This window comes from Equus przewalskii, chromosome 15, assembly GCF_037783145.1.
Source record: "Equus przewalskii isolate Varuska chromosome 15, EquPr2, whole genome shotgun sequence".
NCBI lineage: Eukaryota > Metazoa > Chordata > Mammalia > Perissodactyla > Equidae > Equus > Equus przewalskii.
Window position 1 is genome coordinate 69,408,804 of NC_091845.1, and position 22,640 is coordinate 69,431,443.

The following is a 22,640-nucleotide window of genomic DNA, read 5'->3' on the forward strand; positions in this document are numbered from 1 at the left end:
TTCCAGTCCAAATTGCTTTTTTCCTCATTTAAAGCCCACAATTTCCCATCTTGTGTGACTCTGTTCTCAGACATCACGATATTGACAACTTTGAGATTTCAATGATAAGAAAGCCACTTAGTCACATATTATGCAATCCAGTAATCTTCTTTCCCTTCATCCACGTGCATCACTTGCAGAGTGAAGATCATGCAACCACACTCTCTGGTCACAGGGACGTGACCTCGGGCAGCAGGGAGGAAATATTTTCTGGTTCTAATATTTCATTTTGTTTTCTTTTCTATCAGCGTTTGGGGTAAAATTTCTAATATCACCAAAGTCAACTTTCTTTCTTGTTTTTAAAGAGAAAAAATTATTCTTATTAGGGACGTGTTAAGGGGGAGGTAGAAAGCAACATCAAAGTTTTCCCAAACGGGAGTTGGATGTGAAACCGCAGTGGAAACTTTGTGAACAACTGAAGAAAACTGTTGTTTTTTATCATCTGTCATGCTAGGTGTTCGCCACCAAAACACTGCAAGTCAGCAAAGTGTGAACAGAAAACCTTTTGAGAAAGGAGCTTGTTCTTGATATCCAGAGGGCATGCTTTAATTGACTTAATTTTCATTTTTCAGCTCTTGCCTGTGTCCACAATTAAGAGGTTAACTACATTTCAGAGATCCAGGCCAGGGGGTGCAGGAGTGTAGTCTAAACTCAAAAACCTCCAGGGGCCATTCCACTGGGCAAGTGGGTGAAGCAGGCTGACAAGTAGGCAGCATGAGGACAAACTCATACTCTAGGTATGGGCAAGCTGCTAATCATCTCCAGCTGGTCCTTGCATAAGGCTTAAAGGCACCACGTTGCCAGATTTTCTGGTTACTCAAAAGAAACCAGAAATCTGGAGCTTTATGAAAAATCTGATTCTTTGGTTTTGGCAACCAGTAGAAAACTTGTTTAAACACCATGAAAGCCAAGCACAATATGGCTGGAGACTAGATAGAGGCTTCTAGCTTCAAGTTTGCAACCTCTGGTAAAGTGGAGAGAGTACAGGTTTTGGAATCAATCAGACTCCAGTTTTACTATTTACTAGTAGTGTGACCTTGGGTGATTTGTTAATTCTTCCCAAGCTTGTTTCCTTACCTGGTTAGTAAAGTCTATATTGCAGGGTAGTTGTGAGGATTAGAAAGAATACATGTAAGATGACTAATACATAGTGGGCATCAACACATAGAGATGGTTACTTTATTTGAAGTCATCACCTAAATGTTCATATTGCCTGATCCATTTTCATAAAATTCTAGCACTTTGGAGGAAAGGAAAATTGACTTCTCAGGTACAAGTGAAACTGCTATTTTGGTCTCCATCCTCACGGCTTGATGCACAAAAGGTTGATGGTCCACTACTGTTGCAAGCATGAAAGGGACTTGTTCCAGAGAATCTTCCATGAGCCCTCCAGACAAGAAGGAATGGCTGAAAAAGTTCACAGCCTGCTTCTTTGGGAGCGGGCAAGTCCACCACCATCGACCCATATTTCCCCTTCTGTGCTGCTAGCAGGGATGCTAGGTCATATGGCAACCAAACGCTGCATCTGGGTAGGTAGGGAGTGGGGGGAAGATGGAAAATAATGGAGGGATGGAAGAATGATTGATTGAAAGAATGATTTAGCCTCATTCCACGGAGTGGTAGCCTAGGCACCCTTTACATGGTCTACCCACCATACATTCAAGGAAAGGAAGAGATGTAAGTCAGGACCTTGTTTCTAGCACTCTATCCCATGGTCACGTGACTATCTGAGCTTCCAGCCCTCTATCTCTAAGACGAGGTAAGTTCTTCTACTGGACTCTGAGCTCTTTGAGGACACAGACCATGTCTCTTTCATGATGCTTAATATAGGCTGGGTTTAATTTCAACATCTGTGCCACCCTTTCACAGGGCTGTTATGAGAAGCAAATGAAATTATGCAAGTAGATGGGCTCTGTGAATATAAAGTGCAATATGGATATATTATTATTATAAACAATAAGTTTGTATTAGCATCCATGGATAATTGATGTGTTAAATATAACCATACTAATTATTACTAACAATTACTATTATTACCAAAAATCCACCAAAGCACATGATTCATCATAACATGTTTTCACATGGAATTGATCCAAAGGTAATTAGTCCTCAGAATTACTTAGAATTTCCTATGGAGGAGCTCGATAACTGTGTATTAAAATTAAATGGAAAAATGGAATTAAAGGTGATTAGAGTAACATCCTAGAACTGTGGGGAATAATTTGGCTTTTGCCAATGAGGACAAGTACTCTGTGATTTACAGGATCTCTGCCCAGGGCCACAGCATTGTAAGCTTAGCTCTGCTTCATGGAGAACATCCACCATCTCTAGGGGATAGAGCATATGCTCCAGGAAACTGAATAAAAGTCTGTAGTTCACAAGGGCCCTTGCCTTTTGAGTCTCTGAGAAGTGTTAATTTATCCTACTTGGATGTAATGTTTAGTTCCAGGAGTTAGTGAACACATCAGTATTCACTAGAAGGCAGGAGGAAATTATTTCCACTCTTCATTGCAAAATGAAATATGTTCTAAATTATCATTACACTGACCTGCACCACATAGTGTAGCCATTATATGGCCAGGAGTGGGCGCAGGGGGCATTTTAAAAAATGAGTATGATTCTAAATTAGGGAAACTAAATGGTAGGTCTGAAACTCTCAGTTTGGAATGTTTTTCTAAGCCTCAAGTTTTCTCTTCCCTGCTTTCTGACAGCTACAATCACGGCCATTAAAGATTTACTAAATGTTTCACCCAATAAAAACAACATCCCATGTCTATATTCTGAGAAGAAACAAAAGCATCCTCTCTGCCTTCTCACTCCTCGGACACACATCCCAAACCCTGCTGGTCTGCAGAGAGCAAAGATCTGATGTTGTGCATTTCAGAACAATTGATTTCCAACATCTCAAAGATATACAGATTTATCCTCATTGATTCTTAATACTATGAACAGCACAGAAGATCAGATTGTAGGTCTTTTTGAGTCTAAAAATCAGGCTTAGATTTTTATGATCCACTTTAGAGGTCAAATGTTCTCTTCCATTGCTAACAGGCTGCAGTCAATTAAAAGGGCAAACAGTTGCCCTCCATATGGGAAAGCCATCTGAAGGCAGTTCTAACTATTGCAGTAGTAACCTGAGCCATAAACTAGGGCACCGCAGGGCCCTTTCCCTGCTGGAGCTCCATTACAAAAAGCACAGGCCAGCAATCACAAGCAATAAAAAAGAAATGTCAATCTCTAGTAACATCTCCCCAAAAAACACTGAAGCTATAAAATTAATAGCCTACAGTAACATTTTTACAAATTCCCTTTCCTCTTCTCCCCAACCCAGCCAAATTCTCTAGCACATCAAAGATACTCTGGAAGCATGCTAGCTATTTACATTTACCCTTAAAATAATTAAAATTAAATAATTAAAATTTTCAATTCCTCAGTTACACAATCCACCTCTCAAGCACTCAATAGCCACAGGTGAGTAGTGACTACCTTACTGGACAGTACAGATAGAGGACATTTCCATTACTTCAGGGAGTTCTATGGGATGGTACTGATCAAGACAGAGCCTCTATTTCGCTAAACTTTAAAATTGTCTCTGGATAAATACTCAGTAGTGGGATAGCTGGATCACATGGTATTCCTACTTCTAACTTTTTGAGAAATCTCCATACTGTTTTCCATATGGCTGCACCAGTTTGCAGGTGACATCTCATTGTAGTTTTGATTTGCTTTTCCCTAATATCAGTGATGTTGAACATCTTTTCATGTGCCTGTTGGCCATCCTACGTATATCTTCTTTAGAAAAATATCTCTTCATATCCTCTGCCCATTTTCTGATTGGGTTGTTCATTTTGTTGTTGTTGAGTTGTATGAGTTCTCTACATATTTTGAAAATTAACCTTTTGTCAGATATATGATTTGCAATCAACAGTTGCATCCCCATATTCATCACAGCATTATTCACAATAGCCAAGATGTGGAAGCTGCCAATGCCCATCAATGGACGAATGGATAAAGAAGATGTGATATATATATATATATATATATAATATATACACAATGGAATACTACTCAGCTATAAAAAAAAGACAAAATCGAGCCATTTGCGACAACATGGATGGAACTTAAGAGTATTACATTAAGTGAAATAAGGCAGACAGAGAAAGACAAATACCGTATGATTTCACTCATACGTGGAAGATAAATATACATTTGGATAAGGAGAACGGATTAGTGGTTACCAGAGGGGGAGGGCAAAAGGGGTAAAGGAGCACACATGTATGGTGATAGATAAAAACTAAACTATGGGTGGTGAACACAATGCAGTCTATCCAGAAACTGAAATATAATAACGCACACCTGAAATTTACACAATGTTACAAGCCAACATGACCTCAATAATAAAAAAAGTTCTCTCTAAAAGATAAGTTCACCGGGCTTTTCCCTCTCTAACTCTGACACCCCCAGCAACCTCTTCCGTATGCAAATAAGGTTAACCTCTCAGTTTGTTATTTTTCTCTTCACTTAGTCAGTTACCAGATTCCCCATAACAAAGATACCCAGGGTACCGACAGCGCACATGAATTCTCTTCTGCAAGCCTTTCTCTCAATTCTGTAATTGTATATATAGAAATCTCTCTGTAAATCCTGACATGTTCTAGGGGGAGATACAGGAAAATGCACACATCAATACATCTTGTCCCGGTGCACTGTCCATGTTTGCTAGCCTTCACTGAACATAGATAGCAATAGCTACATGATTTAAATAGACTGTCAGGTGCTTCTAACTTCTAGCATAGGTGTGCGTCTAACTTGTAGCGCAGGACCACTCTCTGAACTTGTACTGAAAAGCAGTGTTAGCACTAAATACAGATGTGCTCCGTGATGAGGGGGGAATGATTCTCCAGGTTACTGTGAGATGTCAGAAGGTTTATGCGTCAGTCATTTACCTCTTTGTTCTCACATGCATTCTATACCCTTTCCCTGCAAACCTTGCCAACTGTCTTCCAGCAAGGTTTGGTCAAAGGAAGGCGCTGACCGGAGACCTGAGGGCGACAGGAAGGGAGATGCCAGGGTGTCCTCATCTCCCTCTCAGGCAGCATTTCCAGCACTATCTGATCTCCTCTATCTTTCTGGATGCCACCAGCTAGGCCCTCCTTCCACGGTTCCAGCTTCAGCTAGGCAGCCCAGCTGTTTGGTTCCAGAACTGTTATCTCCTTCTTTTGTTCCTATTGTCCCCTGGTGTGCTTGTAAATGTTTAACAGCTGGCTCTCTAGGGGGGGAATATGCCCTGATCTGAAATGTTTGCCAATGTCTGTGGTGTAAATACACACACCCAGGCTCGCAAATTCCTGAATATTTAACAATCGCCTCTCAGAAGCCTATTCAAGCTGGCTTCCGCACACTACTGTTCCACCAGGAAGCAAAGTAGCAGGCTCATGTTGTTAATCTCTGGGTTCCCTCAGGGTCCCTATTGAGTTTCTCAGCACTTCCCAACTCCTTTGTTACTAGTTACCTGAATTAAATCCTTTCTATTAGCTACTTGGTATGGGCTCTGTTTTCCCAATTTTATTTTTTATTTATTTATTTTTCTTGGTGAGGAAGATTGGCCCTGAGCTAACATCTGTTGCCAATCTTCCTCTTTTTGCCTGAGGAAGATTGTCGCTGAGCTAACATCTGTGCCAGTCTTCCTCTATTTTATGTGGGCTGCTGCCACAGGGTGGCTTGACAAGTGGTGCTAGGTCTGGCCCAGGTTCTGAACCCACGAACCCCAGGCCACTGAAGCGGAGCACGCAAACTTAACCACTATGCCACCAGGCTGGCCCCGCCCAATTGTATTCTGAGTGTATACTGTTAAGAGTATAAAGTTTATTAGAGAAGGGCTTCTCAAAGTGCCAGGATATAAATCAGCCATATCGTGAAGCACGCTGGAAGATCAGCTGACACTGCTGTTTTTAAAGAGTAAGACTTTCTGGATGAAAGAAGCAGTGAATCAATTTACGGTTGGCACAAGTTTCTTATCTCACTGTGCACTGGTAACAAGTTGGTGGGCTGGTAGCTGTGTGCAGACCATGCTTTGAGTAATGCTATACTAGAGCACTTTGGAAAAGCAATTTGGCAACATTATCAAAAGCCCCCAAAGTTCTACTAGTTCTACTTTCCCAGAAACTCATTCAAAACCAAGGAGAAAGCCTTATGCACAAAAATGCTCATTGCAGCCTTATTTAAAATAGGGTATTTTTGGAGGCAACTTCAAAGTGAAAAAATAGGAAAACTATGAAATAAACCCATTCGCTGGGATATTATGCAGCTTTAAAAATTATAATAACAAATATTATAGCAATGTGGAAAAATATAGTAATATGTCAGTAACAAAATCAGGAAAGAAAACTTTACATGCATGATAAGAATCATGTAAGAATATGAGGCCAGGAGGAAAAGACTGAAAAGAAATATAAACAAATAATAGTTGAATGATGTAAAGGGGTCAGAGATGAATTTCTTTCCTCTAATTTTCAAAGAGTGACTTTTTTCTAGTGCAGGCATTCCATTTAGTTTTGCTAAATAAAAAACAATAAAACCCACCGTCAAAGTCAATGAGAATAGTTAGAAGGAAAAGAAGACATGACACATTAAGATACCTTTGAATGTTGTTTTATGTTTAAGCGCTGGAGGAGCCTGAAGTTAAATCAAGACCCCCAACCTGCCCATCTGCCCTACATTCCCCGACACATGCTGCCTCCTCGCTTGAATTTCATCTGCTCACCAACCTCTAACACCACATTTGTATGAACAAGCAAACGTTCTGCCTCTCGGGTCTTCTGAGCCTTCTTCCTGCTGCGGGGTGGAGCACAGTACTCCCTAGAGGAGCGCCTTCCAGCTATTGGCAGACGGGTGGGAGAAGTAGTGAGGCTTGAAGAGTTTGTCCGCGGGAATTCAAAGCAGGTAGCTGCCTCCTCTTGCTCTGCTCAGCACGGCTTCAAACCCCTTATCCCAATTCCACTAAGCGCCTGGTTCCCTTAGAGGTGATAACCACTTCCTCTGCTCCACGCCACCCCTCCCTTTCCCACCATTCACCTCTGACCAGAGCTTTAAAAACATTGCTTCCTTAGATGAGATATCTAGTAGTAAAAAACAAAAAACTTAAAAACTAGCCCTCATCCAATTTTTTTTCAACTTTTAAGTAAACAAACAAAACTCATCTGCAGATTTCAACCTGGAATATTGCCACGCAAACCACCAAAGACTGCACCGGTGCCCATCAAAAGGATAAAATAGCAATAAAGAGCTCAGCCCTGGAGCTCCGCTGCCTGGGTGCAGAGAGCAGATTCTCTGCGTACAAGCTGAATGGTCTTGGGCAAACCCTTAACCTCTCGGTATCCATTTCCTCATCTGTCTCTGTGTCTTCATGGGATTGTTATGAGGACTAAATTAGTTACTTTACATAAAGCACTTAGAACAGTGCCTGACGCTTGATAAGCACCCAATGAAGTTTAGCTAATATTAAGTTCTCACTTCAAAAAATAAATGTTGCGCGATGTGACCCCTGTAAGACAGTCCTCTCTGTCCTTCTCGAGGGGCCGCTCTATCCACAACAGCAGGCAAACTAACACTAAACGTCAAAATAGCCACAGCACTAAAACAGCCACATCAAAACATCATGATACAAGCAGAATCGTGATCATATTCATTTCTAGAATTTTCTATCTCATCAAAATAAGCCACCTAAAGACGGGAAATGCCAAAACATTTTTGAACCAATCCTCCAGCCATGCTTCTGTCCATTTCCTTGGACACGCCTACCTCAAACCACTGCCCGTGGGACTGCATCTTGAGGATGACACAGGGGTCTGGTTTAGAAAGAGCATCTCTGTCGGAAATGCCTTTGCACGCCACGCGCAGCTCAACTTTGGTCAGGCAGGGGCTGTTAAAGATCCCCAGCGTATTGGCAGCCGACTCATAGATGTTGCTCATCTTCTTCATTCTGTTTTAGGCAAGAAAAAGAGGAAAAAAGACATGCCAATCACCACAATATTTGTCAAAGGAGAAAACCTCCCAATCACCCCTCAGGAAATTGTTCAAAACACGGTTTCAAATATTGAATATATTTATGATGTCACTTTCCACCCAGTAGCACAGTTCCAGCAAAACAAAACCAAAACAACAACAAAACCCAACAGTTGTTGGTGCACTTGACTAAGAACACTATTTTCCTATATGATTCGCATACATTTGCATAGTATAATTTTTGGTCTGTGAAATAAAATTAATGAATTAGTGTAATAGACTGCAAACTGTAATCCAGTTGTTTTTTTTTTTTTAAAGATTTTTTTTTTATTATTTCCTTTTTCTCCCCAAAGCCCCGTGGTACATAGTTGTATATTCTTCGTTGTGGGTCCTTCTAGTTGAGGTATGTGGGATGCTGCCTCAGCATGGTTCGATGAGCAGTGTCATGTCCGCGCCCAGGATTCGAACTGACGAAACACTGGGCCACCTGCAGCAGAGCGCGCGAACTTAACCACTCGGCCACGGGGCCAGCCCCGTAATCCAGTTTTATATTAAGTGTATGGTTTCTTTGAAATTTGACAGATTTGTTGGTTAATCGATTGAATCACATCCCAAGTTTTTAAGACTTTCTAAAAATTCAGCTTTGCTTTTCCTTCTATGTGGTGGCTTGGAGAAATAAATTGTCCTACCAAAGAAACAATCCAGATATCCCTTCCCTAAACTCTGGCCCACCTTCTCAAGATGCAGTCAGCAAGCTAGCTCCGAGAGAGAGAGGCCTAGAATCTGATTCCCTGCCCCAGGGGAGTGCCTAACTCCAGTCTCACCTTCTCCCTTCCTGCTTCCTTCCACCTGCCACAGAATCCAGAATCACAATGAGGAAAGTAAGGGGGAGACTGTGTGAGAGGAAAAGCACAAAGCCACGGATTCTGAACTCATGGAAAGAGCAGCCACAAATAAACACTGCAGGCCCCCTACCCATCCACGTGATAACCTTCACAGTAACGCTTTGCATCATGGAGGCCCTGGGCTATAGGGATCCCCCAGAAGCCACCAACACTCTCCTCCTCTGAGGAAGCCTGCAGCTTTCAGGATAGTGGGAGATTCTCCTGGCAGTAAAATATCCTTCTCATGGAATTATGTTTCCTTGCAGATTCCTTGCGAAAAATGGCAATGGCTTTCTCAACTTCCCACAGCATTGATGCCCTACAGCGGAATTTCTTCATAAAATGAGCATACTCCTTCCTTCTTCCTTCCCTTCCCCCAAAAATATTCAGCAAATTCCCCTTGGTACCCAGCGACACACTAGGTTCAAGTACACCATACCACCTCTTTCACACGGTGATGGTTGTACCTCAGCTTTACATACACACACACACACACACACACACACACACACCCCCCACTGGTCTCTCCAAATTTACCCGCTAGCTCCATGCCAAAGCCAAGCCTTTTCCAACCTGACAATGCCCCTCCCTCATGACACATGTCACCAGAATTTTCTCTGCCAAAGTTCTCTCACAAGGCTCTCCACTCTTGCTCTCTAGTCTTCTTCCTCTTTCTTTGTCTCTTTCTCTTTCTTTTTTCCTTCTTCCTTTCTACTTCCTTCCTTTCTTTCACCTTCCAGCTCTCTAGTGCCCCATTTATCTAATTATTGTGAACATATATTTTGCCCTGTATATGCCCAAAGGAAATTGTACTGAATGCCAAATAGCTATATCCTAGAACAGGAGTAGACAAACTACGGCCTGTGTGCCAAATCTGGCTCACCACTTGTTTTGCTAAATAAAGTTTTACTGGAACTCAATCACGCTCATTCCTTTACACATTGTGAGTGGTTGCTTTTGCTACAATTGCAGAGCCGAGTAGTTGCAACAGAGACTTCATGGCCTGCAAAGCTTAAAATACTAACTATCTGCCCTCTTCAGAAAATGTTTTCCAACCTCTGTTCTAAAATATCAGCTAACAGAAAGTTGCCGTCGGGGAGGAGCCGCGATTCCGCTTTAGTGTGCATTGTGAGATTAGTCTGAGGATGAGAGTTGCTCTATCTTCCACCATAGTGAACATTAATAGGGACTTTGGGACACTTGTTTTTTTACATATGAGAAAATTTAAGCTCAGAGACAAGTGGCACCTTGCCCATGTTGCACAATAATTCTAGTGGCAGAGCTGGGGCTGGAATATCAGTTTTCTATCCCCCAGCTCAATGCTATTTTTACCACATGTAAAACCTTTAGCTGGAGAACTGGCTGAACCTACCAAGGAACAGCGGATTTGATAATATCCTTGATTTATTTCACCTCCATACATAATCATACTTTCCTTCTATTTTTAAATAAATTTTATTCATGTACATAGAAAATGCATAAGTCACAAATGCACAATTAATAAATTATTGTTCCTCTGTTTTACAGGTTGTGAGCAGACCAATTACTCGAACAACATAGAAGACAGCGTACATGAAATGCAATGTATAGAAACGTGACTGGAGAGAAGGAATAGACTAGCGGGAAGATGGCTTTGTGGTCAGACAGTGTTGGAAGCATGTTGTAAACTCTTTATTAACTTTTTGATAAGGACAGCTTATTCTTCAATCGATGTCTTCCTAAATTCTGCTTTCCCCAATGCATTCACCAGCTCCTTGGAATCACATTGCTCCTCTGTAGTTCTGAGTGGCCTCTCGCATCTGTGGGAGGCACTGCTGTCTCTTCTAACTGCCCCTATACTTACAGGCTCATGCCTTTGTCCATCCCCTTTCTTTTTTTTTTTTTTTTCTTAAAGACTTTATTTTTTAGAGCAGTTTTAGGTTCATAGCAAAACTGAGAAGAAGGTTCAGAGATATCCCATACGCCCCCTTCCTCAACACATGCACAGCCTCCCCCATTATCAACATCCCCTGCTAGAGAGGTACATTGCTACAACTGATGAACCTACATTGACACCTCATTGTTATCCAAAGTCTGTAGTTGACATTAGGGTTCACTCTTGCTGTTGTACATTCTGTGGGTTTGGACCAATATATAATGACACGTATCCACCTTATAGTGTCATACAGAGTGGTTTCACTGCCCTAAATATCCTCTGTGCTCCACCTGTTCATCCTTCCATCCTTCCTAACCCCTGGCAACCACTAATCTTTTTACTACCTCCACAGTTTTGCCTTTTGCCAGAATGTTATATAGTTGGGATCACAGAGCATGCACCTTTTCAGGTTGGTTCCTTTCATCCATCTGCTTTCTTGAACTACTGACTCCTTTCTATAGAACACAAGCTTTTTCAATAGAATGGAACATCTTCTCTAATGCCTAGTTTCAACTGTGAGGTGTAATAGAAAAATGACTCAATATAGGAGACACATAGTTCCTTCCAGGTCCAAATCCTGGCTCTTCTACTAACCATGTGACCCTCAGCAGGGTACTTAACCTCTCTCATATTAATACTTACCTTGAACAGTTGCTACGATGGGCAGATGAAATAATATATGTAAAGTGATTAGCACAATGCCAGGTATATAGTAGATGCTCCAAAAATGGAGCTATTATTATTACAATCTGACTGCTCTCAAGATTAAATCATTCATTCTCTTACTGCCAACTGGAACTCTCTTAGAATTCCTGCTACTACAGTAGTTTAAGATCAAAGTTCTACTATCCCCTTTAAATGCATTCTGTCTTTGCAGCCCACACAATCTGGGCATACCACCCCCCACCAAAACACACAGCCACCTCTCAGATCAGTCATTTGTCTGAGGATTCGTACACATTAGTGGACAATTCTCACACGTTCAAAAGGCAGAAAGCAAAACAATGGTGACAATCTAATCACATGTGCCAAAAGCTGTCCAAACTAACTTAAAATTATTAAGAAGGCTTCTTGAAATATGGATTTACACACATAGTCATTAACGATATATCATATACTATATGTGTATGTAGTATTCTGAGTTATTTATTAGTTGATAGTAAATTTAAGTAGTTTATAAATGAATAAATAAATGAGCTGGGGCACATGTTTAGAGTTTTTTTTTTAACCAATGGAGGATATGATCCAAAAATTTTATAGATCATTCTTTTAGGCAATAGGAAACACTTGGAGGATTTAGAGCTGGGAAAATGGACGTGATTACATAAGCACTTGATAAAGATCAATCTGGTACTGAAATGATGTTTGGACTGGAGAAGAGAAAAAGGTTTGTGATTGTCTAAGGCTGTGATTCTGGTCATTGTCTAATACTCCCTTGCCTGTTGATTCTCCTCCCTTCTTCTCCTGCTCAGAGACCCACAGGCTAACCTCTTTTGACTTCCAGCTCATTGTTGGCTAGCTTCCTGTTGCGGTGGTCTGAATGTTTGTGTCCCTTCAAAATTCCTATGTTGAAATCCTAACCCCTAAACGTGTCGGTATTAGGAGGTGGGGCCTTTGGGAGGTGATTAGGATGTGAGGGTAGGATTCTCAGGAATGGGATTAGTGCTTTTGTAAAAGAGATCCCACAGAGCTCCCTAGACCCTCCCACCATGTGAAGATACAACAGCAAGTCTGTAACCCAGAAGAGGGCCCTCACCCAACCATGCTGGCATCCTGATCTTGGACTCCCAGGCTCTAGAACTATGAGAAATCAATTTCTGTTGTTTATAAGCTACCCAGTCTGTGGTATTTTGTTACTGCAGTCTGAATGGACTAAGACACTTATTGGGTTTGATTAAAAGAATGCAGATCCAGGGAAGAGAGAAGAGAGAGAACTACATATTTCTTCCCAACTTTCATCCTTAGAGGTGGCCAAGTCCCTACATGACCTGAGTCCTCTCAGGCAACTATCTCCAGGGCTCCAGCTCCCACTGTGCTTTGGTAATACTGTTTCCTCCTTTTGCTCCTTCAGGTTTTTCTGCAAGTCTTAAGTTGGGCATCCAAGAGGCAGAGCCTGAAATAGGGACTCAGACACCTTTGATCAATGGAGCAGAGGGCAGAAAAGAAGTGAAGTAAGCAAGGAGTTAGTAAGTAAGTGGTCTCAGTAGGAGTCCAGCTTCAGCACAGTTGCAAGGAGGGCTCTGGAGCAAGAATGAGTTGGTCTCACCTTAAGGAAAGGAGTCACCCTCCTATAGTTCCATGTCAGTCAGTCATGCTGGGGTTGAGGAGGCATAACTTCTTAAGTTTATCCCCTCCCCACCGTTGGCTGAGACCAATTAGGCAATTCTCCAGAAAGGGGGCAACTGTGAGCCATTAGCAGCCAGGAATCATAGCCATCGGGGGAAGGATGCACTAACTTGATAAAGGGATTCTGGGCAGAGTATCAACAGAATCTATTTAACCACAGTAGTTAGTCTCCTACAGCCTCCCTGTTAGTTTCCTTAATTCCAACTATATCACTGTAAATGATCTCTCCCTTAAAATTTCTTGAATCAACAGAGATGATTCTGTTTCCTGCCTGGAAGAGAACTGAACTAGAGCAGTCCAGCTGGAACAAAAACCCAGGAGTGGCATGGCTGACAGATGCTAAGATGACTCCCTCCTGGTATTTATACCCTCATTTAACTCTCTCTCCTCAAGTATAGGTGGGGCCTGTAAGTTTCATTTAACTAATAAAATATGGCAAAAGTAATGGGATGTCACTTCTGCAATTACAATGCATAAGATAGTAACATCATCTTGTTAAGAGACTTTCTCCCTTGCTGGCTTTCATAAAATAGCCTTGTTGGGGAGGCAAGGAACTGAGGGCAACCAACAGCCAGCAAGGTACTGAGATCCTCCTTCCAACAGGCTGAAAGGAACTGAATCCTACCAACAACTTGTGAGCTTAGAAGTGGCTCATTCCCCAGTCGAATCTCTGATGAGACTGCAGCCCCGGCTGACATCTTGATTGCAGCCTTGTGAGATCCTGAAACATAGAATCCAGCTAATCTGTGACCACACTCCTGATCCACAAAAACTGTGAGATAACAAATATGTGTTGTTTTAAGCCACTAAATTTGTGCATATTGTTATGCAGCAACAGATAACTAATAAAAACAGTTTCAAGAGGTACTCCAATGTAGAAAAAAGAAATATAGATATATATATATATACGAACTCCTTTAGGATACGAACTTCTTGTGATACTTTATTGCATCCCCCGTAGTGTTCATCTTCATAATATTTGTGGCTGGTGATGAAACCAACAAAAATCTTCAACTTAGGGGGACAGGGTAAGAAATGTGGAGATACTAAAGATGAAACTCTCAACTTTTCATGATTACCTAGGGTCCTGGCTCACCTCCAGGTCCATGCACAATGAAAGCCCTGATCAGATATATTGGAGTTCATGGGATCCTCTGGTTGCCCAGAGGTAACAGCAGTCCTGACCTTGACTTTAGAGGTGGTACACAGGCTAGTGAAGTCAAATGGTTTGGCCTTGGACCAGCTGAAGCTCACTGCTGAAAGGTGATCACAAAATGTGGCTCTGTCAATGAGTGATCAGCTACCTCTAGCCCTAGATAAATGGAGTAAACAAGTAATTTCACACTCTGTTAGAGAACAGGATTAATATGGCCAGATTATCAATACATTTTCCATGGCCTGTTTAAATCCTCTTTGTTGCCTTTCATACAACACCCTGGTTTTACGGAGACTAATGTCTGCTGAGAATTATTTTGACAAAAGCTGACTTTTGGCCAATTTTAGAAGCAAATTATAATTGTCCTTTCACTCAGATAATTTAAGTTATAAAAAACCACCACTTCAGCATATCCACACTCTCTAACAGGACAAACTGATCCTGAAACTTAATTAGTTTCTGAATGAGTTGCAAACAACGCCAAGACAATAGAGAGCTCAAGAGGAAAGAGAATCAGCTTGAGTCACAGGGGAACCAATTGAGCAGAGCTTGTCTTAAAACTGTGTTAAGAATCAGTGCATAATCACTGTTCTGCTTGCTTTGGTATTATTTGGCCTTTTTAAATGTCACAGCACATCCAAGGAAGGCTGGTGTGCTGGATGTCTCTATCACACAACTTTTCCATCTCAATTCAAGAAATAGGTATGGGGCATCTGCTATGTGCCCTGTGCTATGCTAGATGGTGGAGTCGCTGAGCATCCATTCACTCAGCTGAAGATAAACCATGTGTAATTCCACCGGGACTTGTTGGTTTATTTCATATTCAACAATCCTTGATCTCCTTTTGGATCAAGAGTAAATCTCCTAGGTGGTAAGCACTGTGCTAAACCCTGTAAAGGATGGAGACGTGAATGAGATCATCCATCTGCCCAAAGGTTCATATTCTGGAGCAGTGATTTCAGACTTTAATGTGATCGTGAATCACTTGGGGAGCTCCTTCAAATGTAGTTCCTGTTTCAAGAGTCTGTGGGGGGGCCTGAGATTCTGCTCCCAGGTGTCATTGATCCTGTTGGCCTGTGGACCAGGCTTTGCTGAGTATAAACTTAGCATCTATAAAATAAGGCAAACTGCCCCGGAGGTTGCTTATCTTAAGATCAGACACTCACGTATGAGACGTAGAATGATGTAGAGAATAAGAGGGTGGATCTAGAATCAGAGGATTTGATGTTGAGCCAAGCTCTACCATTCATTTGCTGCATGTCCTTGGGCAAGTTACTTGACCCCTCTGTGCCTCAGTTTTATCCTGTGTAAAATGGGGATAATAATAGTTCCTACCTTGTAGAGTTGTCTTGAGAATTGAATTAATCCTCATAAAGTCCTTAGAAGAGTACCTGGTTCATAGTGAGCATTCAATAAATGCAAATCATTATTGTCCTTTTTAAACATTATGCCGCTAAGTTCATACAACATTTATCAACCTCCTATATATGCACCAAACACTCAACATGAAGCCATCAGATCTTCAGGGGAGCCCTTCACCTCTCCAGCCTCAGTGTGGTAGAACATGGATTTGCACCTGGAACTCCAGGTCCAGAATTTAGGCCCTTAACCGCTCCGCTATTCTTGCCTCCCTGTGGGACAGCTGCTTAAGAAGATTCTCAAAAAACTGGCAACTGAGGACTCACACGACACGATACTTCCCCAAATTTTCCTGACCCACCTGCTTCCCCTGAAGCTCACACTGCAGCTGCCCCTCCTGCCCTCTTTCTGTCTACCCCTCAAAACTCCCAGCACCCTTCTCTCTCAAGTCCTCTAGACTTCAGGTTTATTACTGTTTTTTTTTCATAGAGAGTCCTTTATTTTGTAAATTAATCTGCCCTCTAGGTTTCTTTCCTCTCGCAACTTTAATCATTACTCCCCCTGTCAGGCCCGCTCAGCTCCCAGGTTGACAAAACAACATTGAATCTTCCCCAGAGGGTGGGAAAGGGAGAAAAGCCATCAATATTTATTCATTTTGTTTTCATCAAGCATATAATTCTCTATAAATCTCTTTTAAAAGTAGCTTACTTTCCTGGCCGCTAACCGTAACTACACTAGTAACAAACTACACATATACTGTTCATTTAATCCTCAAGACAATCTCTTGAGATAGGTGTAGTCAGCCCCCTTTCACAGATGTAAAAAATGACACTCACAGAGGCTAAATAACCTGCCCCAAAGTCATAGCTGGTAAGTGACAGAGCCAGGAATTAAGGTTGAGTCTATTGGACTCCAAAATCTATGTTTTTGACCGATTCTTACAAAATGACTTACACCCTTAATTTGCATAACAATTACGTTCTTTCTAAGTCACACAAAGGTACACTCCAACCCTGTTGCAATTTGAATAAATCTCTAAGGCATAGTGTGTGCATAAACGAGACTGTGCTCTAGCACCTTTAAAAATTCACTTTTCTTTACTCACCTTAACTGTCAAGGCAGCTCAAGTCACTTGGAATTCTATTTGTAACGGTAGCCACATCAACAAATTGAGGGGTCTGGGAAGTCAGTGTTCTTGCTCTGATGATTTCGAACACTGAACATTTGATGAGTTACAGATGGTGGAGCTACACACTCGGCAAACCCAGAGATAAAACCATGTGAACCACAAAAGGCCACGGTTCTAATGAATAAGATTCAAAATTGACAATATGTATACATGAATGTTTTTCTGGAAGATACTATGCCAAATCACTCAAGTGCAGTGAATTATTATTTCAGTCATTTCCTGAGGTTTCTAATTTGAGACAATGGAGAGACCAAAAGAGAAAATCCAGCAGAGATCTTATTTCCTGAAAAACAGTTTTCTTGGGAAAATGTACATAAGGAATCAGATATACAAATGTTCTAGGAACTTCCGGGCTCACATTTTTGTCTCTAACAGTGAGTCATAAAGATGGGATTTTTCTAGAAAGCAATTATGTCTAATGCATCACATTCATATTAATTTTATAGTGCTCAAATGTCACCCATTTTTAGGAAAAGAACTAGATGTATAAATTTAACTAGATAATTATAAAGGCTAACAGAAACTTTTAAAAGTAAAATTTGAACAAAATATCCAAGGAAACTGTATGAATGGCTGTCTCCTCCCCATCATGGCCCTTCCTTTGCCTAGCGTACCACAGGCAACTATAACTCCTGAAGGAGAGAAAAAAGGCAAATTCAGATGATGTTTTATTTTGGCACTGAAACAATTTCTTCTTGTTTCTCAGGCAACTAAATTTACCCCGTAGAGAGATCAAATCCCAATCTTCTTTGGTTCAGTTATTTTCCCTTTTTAATATAATCACAGGTTGGATTCTTCCACTAATGTCATGTTAACAGGAAGCTGGGGGCTCACAAAATGGATTTTGCATTTCTGGTCTCACACATGTGGCTAAATTTACAAGAAAAAAAGGAGCAAGGTTATTTTTATGCTCAACGAGCAAAACTACAGAGAGCTTATGAAGCCAGAAGCCAATTTCCCTGAGAAAGTATAACTGATGTACTTATGAGTCTGGTTCTGCTTCTCTACCTTCTCATTTAAGACTTGCTTCATCTGCTTTTAATGACATCCTAGTGTTAACACGTGTTTGCTAAGTTGGCAGAGTACAACAAGCTGCATTTTGGGAAAGAAGAGGGGTTGAGTAGATGATAAAGTGTAAAAGGAAATACCTCTTAGGATACAAAACACAACCTCTAGTTCAGTGCTGCCCAGTAGAAATATGTGTAATGATGGAAATGTTCTATACCTATGCTGTCCAATACAGTGGCCACGCACCACAAAAGGCTATTGATCCCTTGAACTGTGGCTAATGCAATTGAGGAAATAAATTTTAAATTTTATTTCATCTTAATTTAAATGTAAAGCCACCTGTGGCTGGTGGATACCATAACTGACATGTACTGGACATACCATATTAGACTACTGTTCATATCTTTCTGGGGTTTTTTTTTTTCCTTTGTTTCTCCTAAAGACTAAAGCTGAATAGTTTGCTTAAAAGCACCTTCCAACATAAATACAATGTCTAGGATCTCACCTCAAAGCAATTCATGAAAACAGGACTCTTCTATAAGAGAAATTTAGCTTCCCATCTTGGTGGAGACTGGATGCAGAAGTGTTAAAACGACTTCACAGGTCCAAGTTTGGCTCACAGGTTTCCTCATCAGTCACTGCCAGTTGATCAGTGGTGACTGCCTCTACATAGGGCTGCGTGGAGGTAGGCCACATGAGAAAGAGTGTGGGATTAATTCAGGATGGCTGCCCCCCACATGCATGGAAGAGGAGAGTGGCAGCCCATGGGCTATGTTTTGCTGGCACAAGGAGAGACCTTAAGGAAAATACTGGAGCTTCTTTCTAATGTGGCATTACCTTTATGTCCGATGTGTAATAATGTTTCTAATAAAAGTTTCAAAATGGCAGAACGTAAGATTTGTGGCAAATGGCCTTGTTAGAGCAGCTATGGATGAAAACAAAGGAGAAATGAGAATTTAGTAAAAGTACTATATAAACTAGGTATGATTTTGGGAGTGGACAGAGGACCGCTTGAAAGGGAGGACATTTTGGAGGAGAGCATCATGTCCCTCTCAGAGATAGGCCATATGACCAGCCTCATGGACACATGGGTGATGCTTTGGGGAAGAGGAAAGCCACAGCAGATGTGGAAGGGGTGGTATGTGCATGGACATTCAGACACACACACACACACACACACACACACACTCTTTCCTTCTGAGACTTCCAGCGCACCAGAGTGCAAGGTAGGATTGCTTTTGTGTAACAATGTGAGAAATGTATCTGATGGGAGGAGTTTGAAAAGGAAAGAGGCAGTCTCCCCACGAGCAAAGAGAAACTTTAGGGGTCCTCTGCAGGAGGGGATTGGCTGAATTGATCAAGTCTGTGTACCTGGGCAAGGCTCCATGGGAGACGTTAGACAGGGAAGAAATTTGACAAATGCCATATGCGTGGTAGCTGAGAGTTCTGTGGATTTCCAATCCTTACTGAATGTGACAAGAATCTGAGCACAAAAAAACTTGCAGGCTCTGGTGTGGGAAGAGATGGACCAGAGAAACAAGTGCCACGTTTAAAATGATAACAGCAACAGTGACACCAACAACAGCAACCGTTTTTAGATGCTTATGTGTCTAGCACTGTGGTCAGTGCTTTCAATTACACTATCATATTTAGTCCTCTCAGTGGTTATGAAAGGCGACTTGATATTATTTCAATTTTACTGATGAGAAAACTGAGATTCAGAAAATCCAAGTAAATTGCTGGATCACATAATCAAAAAATGGAGGAGGTGGGCTTCAATCAGATCTTTTAAATTGCAAAGCTCAGGATTTCGTCTGTAATGTTATTCTGCCCCCTCTTGCATGTCTTAAGATCTAGGATTAGTTTCTAGTTCTATTTGAATCCCTTAATGTTGGAAGTCCCAGAGTGTTATATCTCATTCATTCATTCATAAAATATTTATTGAACACTTCAAGTGTGTGCTAGGAACCATGCTGGGTACTGGGAGATACAAAGATAGAAAGACAGGGTCACTACCTTCAAGGAGCTCACAGGCAAATGTGGAAAAAGATAAGTAAATATTTATAATAGATTAGTTTTGCCTGTTGTGCTTTCTTCCATATTTCCATTAAAATAGCCATGGAGAAACTCAGAAACCAGCAATAGCACTAAAAAGGAAAAAATATCCAGGGGGAATTTTCCTCTGGCTGTTTTCTACATAGTTATGTTATGGAACTATTATTCTATTCTACGTGGTACTAACAGACATTCTCAAAAGAAGCAAATGGTAGTTTTTAATAACATAGAGCAGGTTTCTTTACAGTAGTTTCAGTCGTTAGTATGTGAATGTGCTCTGTAAATCTCCAAAGAGAAGGTATGGTATATAACGTTTTCCAAACTTATTTAATCACAGGAAATTTTTCATGGGACACATTAGAAGATAAATGATGATCAATAATAATAATAATGATAATAAATTTGGAAAAATTGGTAGAGGTTAAAGGGAAACAAGCAGAAGCATATCGTATTTGGGAATATTTTGTTTCCCATGAAAAGTACTATAATTGGGAGCTAAGATAAGAACATCCCAGGAAGTAGTGCAGTGTGGGAGGTGCTGGACTCTGAGCTTCTTAGAGAGCTCCAGCCATAGTTGGTATACCTACTCTGGATAAATACTGTTGGACTCACCAACTTAGGCCAGGTACTGGATATTAAGGTGACTTTCAGACACTCAACTGAGAGGTAGGAGATCCTAGCACCGAGTAGATAGCAAAGAGGATTAATGACACTCCACTTAATCTGTACACTGGTAAATGCCAGGCTGGATAGATTTCTTCCCAAGTCTGAATGAGTAAATAGAAAAAAACAACAGGGGACCTAAGAAAAGGATGCGGATAACTAAATTGTGGTCTATTCACATGATGGAATGCCATACAACAACAAAATTTAGAGGACCTTTTGATACACACCAACAGGGATGAATTTCCTATATGTAATGTTGAATAAAACATGCCAGACACAAAGCAGCACATTCTGTATGATCCCAATTACAAGTTCAAAATGATGTATCAAAATGAATTATAATGGTAGAAGTCAGGATAATGGTTATTTTGTGGTGGCAATGATGGGAGGGATACAGAAGAGGCTTCTGGGATGCAGAAACATTCCATATCTTGATGTGGAAGTGTTTGCTTTGTAAAGCTTCATGGAGCCTACACTTAGGATGTATGTTTGTTGCACTTGGATAAAATTTTACTTAAAAAATAAATAATAGATAGTATAAATACGACCAACATACCTAATACATTAGTAATCACAAAGAAGTTAAATTTCCCTTACTAAAGGACAAAGAACCTTAGATTATCTTTTAAATCTACCTACGTGATACTTACTAAGCAAACCAATGAGTAAGTGAATGGATGAGTGAGCAAATGAATGCTCACTCATTTTTCAGTTTTCTTCATCATATGGATGAAGGAAAGTAGACAAACTCCAACTAAAAAAGGTAGGGATGGTAATTTGCAATTTCACCACCCAGATAAAAAACACTACTGTTACTATCTTTGTACATTTTAGTACAGCCCTTTTTAATCAGAATCAGAATCTGTACATAGTTTTTGTACTGCTTTTTAACCTAATGATATATTAAAAAGCATATCCCAGTGTCATCATTTTTTATAAACATGAGTTTTAGTACCTAATATTCCATTATACTGACATATCATCTATTCAATCAGTCCCTTTTCCTTGGACATTTAAACCATTTCCAGTATGTTATTATCTAAAGATACTCCAATAGGCATACATATTATTTATACCATATCAGTCTCCCAAAAGCCAGCTTCACTCTAGACATCAGTTTCATAAAATTATACAGTACCTATTCCTTAAAACAATCTCAAACTTTTGCTTTGTGACCATCAAAGTGGAGCAGGGGCCATCTGGCTTGTGAGAAACCAGGGAAAGTATGGAAAACCCAAGAGGTCCAGAGAGGAGTCTAGGAAAAAGATGTCTCAAGTGGATGAGGGGCTCAGGCCAGTTAAGCCTCAGGCTCTAAGGAAAATGACTCCCATTTCTCCCTAAGTTTTTTTTCCTAATCCTCCTCCCTCCCGCAAGAGTAAGACCCAGAGGGAGAGGACAAAGGCACCAAGCGCCCAGGTGGCTGCCTCTGTTCTTCTCTCAATCCAAAGACGAAAGAGACCCTCCTGACTCTCATGTGATCCAGCTCAATTCAACAGAACGGTAGACCAGATAGGCATTTGGATCCATGGTCTACCTGGTGATAGTGTTTATCTACAGTGTCTTCCATATAGCACATGTCCTCAGGGAACCCACCAAGGACGCTGTAGGAACAAAGGTCCTGAATTCAACTCATCAGAGACACGGCTAACAACAAAGAGCCAGCGGGTAACGTGTCCTATCTCCCTTTCATTAGTTAAGTCCTTGTTTCTTCCCCTCCCTGGGGAAACATTCATTTCCATCCTCCACCTTAACTCCAGCCTTGGCAGGTAGAGCAGTGAAGAAAGAGTGGGAGGGAGAAGGCACTTAGTTCAGCCATGAACTTAGCTCAGATACTTCACTAAATAGCATCAATATTATACAGAAAGAACTTAGAAGGGCACGAAAATGACTAGAGGAATGGAAAAGTAAAAGGATCTAGGATTCAAAGAAAAGGTCAAATTATTTTAAAATGGATAGAGCAGGGGTTCCAAAACTTTGCTGCAACCAGGAGTCACTTGAGGATCTTTAAAAAATACTGAC

The 22,640-nt window shown here is 40.9% G+C and overlaps 1 protein-coding gene across 7 annotated transcripts in view; it reads right to left on the minus strand.

Annotated features, from left to right (window-relative positions):
* Window positions 1-22,640, minus strand: part of CPNE4 (copine 4) — a 480,649-nt gene that overhangs the window by 324,876 nt on the left and 133,133 nt on the right. For all 7 annotated transcript variants that reach the window (XM_070577529.1, XM_070577528.1, XM_070577531.1 and 4 more), the window contains one exon: window positions 7,840-8,020. In XM_070577529.1, coding sequence (XP_070433630.1) covers window positions 7,840-8,020 — 181 coding nt within the window. The remainder of the gene's footprint in view (window positions 1-7,839; window positions 8,021-22,640) is intronic.